The sequence below is a fragment of the Aphis gossypii genome, chromosome X (genome assembly GCF_020184175.1).
Source record: "Aphis gossypii isolate Hap1 chromosome X, ASM2018417v2, whole genome shotgun sequence".
NCBI lineage: Eukaryota > Metazoa > Arthropoda > Insecta > Hemiptera > Aphididae > Aphis > Aphis gossypii.
The window spans coordinates 17588014-17593207 of record NC_065533.1 but is presented as its reverse complement, the minus strand read 5'-3'; the positions used below and the strand labels follow the sequence as shown (position 1 = coordinate 17593207).

Genomic DNA, 5194 nt, shown 5'->3' with positions numbered 1-5194 from the left:
AGTCACGAAAACGGAAAAATTGTTTATGGATCACAATATTGTATTATATTAAAATTGAATGATAAAATTGCTTTTAATAAAAATGATTATTAATAATAATATAATCTCACATATATATAGGTATATACATATATATATATTAGTGTAAGTGGGGGTGTATCGTGTAACCAACCAACAAACAATTCATGGATAGCTATTACAAAAAGGACACACTGAAAGGTAGTATTAGTTACCTGCAAGAATGTCGAGTCAAGTATAAAAGAAAAACACGTGAGTCGTTCATGTGTCGTTAAACTACTACCTATTACTATTGAACATTTGATATTATTCTGTTTAAAAACTTACTAAAGATACATCTATGTTTGTTTAATGTGCTAATTTCAGCTGAAAATTAATTAGTTTAGATTAATTCCTGATCGTGGCTCTTAAGAATACAATAACCATGTCCAAATTCCTGGTCGATCCGTAAGTACCTATCAATTATCCACTATTAAGCCGGTGCTATATACACGGCGCGTTTCGAACACTGAATACCTATATTCCTCGACGTAGTTTTCCGTCATTAACGTAGCCATTCCTAATTTAAAACAATGTAAACTGCCTATAAGGAGTTTGCGTTTTTATTTTGGATACTTCGATGTTCGCCCACCGCGGCGTTTTCTTCCGCGTATGAAAACGCGGCATATTACATCTGTCGTGTATAATAGCTATACTTTCTTATACTCTCCGATATAAACCAATGCACTTTTAATTTGACGGAAAACATCGTGTATACAGTCCCGACCTTAAGGCCGGAGATATACACGACGTATTCCGTCGAATAAAAAATGCGTTAATTTGAATCGGAGTAGCTATACACGACGGACGTATTACGCATTTACGCCGCGTTTTTATTACTTCGGCGTTCGACCGCCAAAATGCAAGCCGGGTTGTATTTTCCTCCGCGTATGAAAATGCGGCGTATTACATCTCCGTCGCTATACTCCGATATAAACCGATAAGTTTTTTGATGGAAAACGCCGCAGAATACGCAGCGTTCGAAACGCGTCGAATACGCCGTGCATAGTTTCTGTATATATGGATATAATATCAGGTATCAACTATAAAATGGTTCTATAAAACACGAGTTGACAACGGCTGCTACGAATAAACTGTAATACTGTATGTGTATTGTGTATATGAATCGACAATCGTAATAGTATTGTCATTTTTTTAATTGCGTCATATTATATCGAAATTTTAAATTAATCTACATTTCTTGATTAGGATTTGTACCTTATTTCTATATTTTTTAGATTTTAGAACAAGCCATAAAAAGATGCAATATTGCACGACAATCCGATCTTTAATTATGATACAGTAAATTTCGTTCATCAGTTTCAATGGGCATGGTCGGATGGTCGTTTTCGACCAAAATCGTACCGTTTGCTTTTAGACCAAAACAAACAATTTTATTATGACAATATTATTTATTAAATTACTATTGTTAAATTAAAACAATTGTCTTTAAGTCTTTATGTACAACATTTAATAATATATCATTTTTGTCAATAATTATTTGATAGAAAATAGAAAACTATTAAGCATGTAAGTTGTATAAAATACAGAAAATTATGAAAAACGTAAATTCGTCTATAAAATGCATACAATTAATTGTACATCAATTATTGATATTTTATCTTGACTAAAAAATATAGTGACTTACACATCGGATATGTAGGAATTACCGTAATATGTAATTGTCGACCTGTTACTTTCGTATAGACACTTACGATTCCCCAAATAGGGTCTCGTTCGTTTCAATAGTGGATGTTTGTTATAATATTAAAGTGAATTGACCCGTTATCAAACTTTTAGGTAAAAACATTAGGTATTTATATTCTCTTGTTGGTTTTTTAGGTACTCTTAATTTTTAAGTGACTTTTAATTATGTAAAATATTAAATATTTGAATATGTTCATAGTTAATTTAAAATTAAATATCGTAAAAAACCAATGAGAGATTACAAATAGTACTCAAATTTTTGATAGTAGATCGATTCACTCTAATATCAAAATTAAAAGCACACTACCTATATTGAAACTGGTAAACAAAAATTTAGTACTTAAGTCGTACGTGTGTAAGACGGACACAACATATATTGTATATAGGTTCGATGTTCTCGAATTAATTGTTGCATGTTTTAATAATAAACATAATTATACAGGTCCACATTAAAACAAAAAAAAAACGATACAACTAAAGACGATCTCAACACTATGGATATAATACCCGCAGAAAATAACAGTGAAAATTGCAATGTAATTTGCCTAAACCATTTTTGGCCTAAAATGATTGAAGAAATCAGAAATATTGAAATGGTAAGAACTTTCTCTTATATAAATAATATGTTATGATTGTAATAGAACAGTTTTATTTTATTTATTATTTTTTTTTTTTTGTACAGATAAACCCAAAAAAACAAACATTACTTCCACTAAAAAGGATAAAAAAAGTGATGCATTTGGACGATACTGTGAAAATGACAAATGCAGAAACTACAATAATGTTATCAAAAGCAATAGAAATGTTTATTAGAGAAATAACTCTTCGCGGATGGAGACATACCGAAGACAAACATCGACGAACATTAATGAAAAATGATATTAGTGAGGCAGTCGCCGGGTATGATCAATTTGATTTTCTTATTGACATAGTACCTGAACCAGTAGCAAAAAAAGGAATTAAAAACACACAAATGAAGACATCGACGATTCCTAAACAAGTAATTATCACAACATCAGTACTACATATTGTGTCTTACATAAAATAAGATCTAATATTCTATATTGTAATGTATTTCATTTATAAATTATAATAGAATAATAAATATTTCATGTACAGATTATTTTATATCTATTTAGTATTTATTCATAATATTGATGATAAATAATTATTAATAACTATTAGTATTTTGTTAGCAATTAATCTTCTTTTTAGTTTATATAATTTATGGTATGACTTTTTAACTTATAATTATAACTAAAACAGTTACATAATTTAAGTATAAAATTTACCTAACTATAAAGAACTATAGTTTAAATATTTCTATGCTAATATTTATTATGTTATTCAGTAAAACATTAATGAAGAAAATTAACTAATTATTCAACTTACACAAAAAAAAGTGTATTATACTTTATTTTTAAATTCTAGGTTCTATATTATTTTCAAAACCCTGGAAAAATACAAACAAATTATGCATTAGTGTCTAGTGCTAGTCAAAACATACAAGCAATACAACCAGAAAACAGTCAAATAGTATATCTAGTGAATGGAACACAAAATCAAGTAAATATAGAATATATTATGTACCTAACATTGTATTATACCCAATTAATTATTATAAATATAGTAGAAATAAGCTGGTAAATATACCTACCAGTTATAAGATTAGGTAATTACAATTTTTCTTAGAAAATATATTTGACATTTCTCTATTCTTTTACAAAATTATACTAGTAAATAGTATAGTTAAATATTATATTCAATTATTAATAAATTATTAGTCGTTAGTAGTACTGTCCCAATATTTGTATGAAATAATATTTTATGTTTGTTACTCTTATAGATTTTTAATATTGCATCAAACATTGTTTCTTCAAGTCCAACAACATCAGAAAGAGATAATCAACCAACAATTTTACAGTTACAAGACAATACTCAGACATTAAAAACAAATTCAAAACTTGTACCTACCTCAGTTACTCACTCTGAAGAAAAAGCCATCCCTGTAAGATTTGATAAATATTAACTACATAATATATATAATTTAAAGTAATACTAAACATTATAATTCTAAATAGTTAAAAATTATGTACCTATATAATTGGAACTTTTAAAACAATGTTAAGTATCTAGAGTTTCATTTAAGATAATCTAAAAACAAGTTATACAACTAGAATTTTTAAATTTTTTTTTTTTAGGAATCAACCAACTTAAATAATTTGCGAATGCTTTAAATACAAAATTATTTTCAACCACAACAAAATCAATTGATTTATTCGCAACCAAAAATCATAAAAGTATGATATATAAAATTATTTTGTTTTTTTTTAATTAACTTACTATAATAAGTAATAACATTTATATATAGGCGGCCTCACCAAGCTAATGGACCTACAAGAGCAGTCATACTCAACCAATTTTTAAGCAATTTCCAATTCCAAAATAAACTATAGTAAATAAATGTATAAGTATGTAAGTTACATATTATGTAAAACTATTTGGTATTATATTTTATAGTTAATCAAAATTGAAACACATTAGTTATTAAAACATTATCTGTAATATAATATTAATTTACAAATATTATTGTAAGATACCTACAAATACATCACATTTCACAAACGTATGAGTTATGATTATTCAGGTTTTTATGTAAAAATTATTATTCCATTCAAGTTTGTTATGCATGTATTAAATGTTTTCAAAATATTGATGGAAAATGTTTATTATGACTGGTAAGTAATATATATATTATTTGATTATTTACCATGACATGACATTAGCAGCTAGTAATTATATTTCAATTTAACTAACATTCTATTTTTGTAATGATGTAAAATATAAATTGCGAAGTAAATAACAAAATATTAAATGAGAACAACTAAATTAAAGCCAGTAGATATTCATTATTAGAGTTCACAGATAGGTACATATTTTTAACATAGTAACATACCTATATGTAAAATAAAAAAATTAATAATAAATTATCATTTATCATTTTTATTATGAGTTAAACTGTTAAACTATACTGCATTTATTCAAGTATAATGATCCTTGTATAGAATAGTAATATAAGTTTCTACTATCATAATTGGCACAAACAAAATGTATAAAAATATTGATAATAATAATAATATCAAGTAGTAAGTACACTTCAAAAATATGTCTTACGAGTTATGACAAATGTTAATCAATATAAAGCATATAATATTATTAAAAGTTTTAGTAGTTCATACTATTTGTTTAAGGCCAGTGTCACACTTGTGGAATATTCGCAGCGGAAGTTCCGCGGCGGAATTTCCACAATAACGAAATTCATATATTTAAATACTACTGGACACATTAGTACATTACAGCGGAATTTCCGCACGGAAAAAATAAAATTGCTATAAATTGCTATATATTATGTCGCGACTCGCGATTATTC

At 26.8% G+C, this 5194-nt stretch overlaps 1 protein-coding gene across 1 annotated transcript; it reads left to right on the top strand.

Moving 5' to 3' along the window:
* Window positions 1-218: 218 nt before the first annotated feature.
* On the top strand, window positions 219-4234 carry LOC114123658 (nuclear transcription factor Y subunit gamma-like). Its single transcript, XM_027986710.2, has 7 exons — window positions 219-465; window positions 2207-2360; window positions 2447-2764; window positions 3196-3330; window positions 3611-3772; window positions 3966-4064; window positions 4136-4234. Exons 1-6 carry the CDS (start codon window positions 443-445, stop codon window positions 3999-4001), a joined length of 828 nt encoding a protein of 275 aa, XP_027842511.2. The 5' UTR covers window positions 219-442; the 3' UTR covers window positions 4002-4064; window positions 4136-4234.
* The last annotated feature ends 960 nt before the right edge of the window (window positions 4235-5194 follow it).

Coding starts and splice junctions, on each gene's coding strand:
- LOC114123658 (XM_027986710.2), top strand. CDS start 443: ATGTCCAAATTCCTGGTCGATCC. Junction 3,331..3,610: donor TGAATGGAACACAAAATCAA/GTAAATATAGAA, acceptor TTACTCTTATAG/ATTTTTAATATTGCATCAAA. Junction 3,773..3,965: donor CTGAAGAAAAAGCCATCCCT/GTAAGATTTGAT, acceptor TTTTTTTTTTAG/GAATCAACCAACTTAAATAA.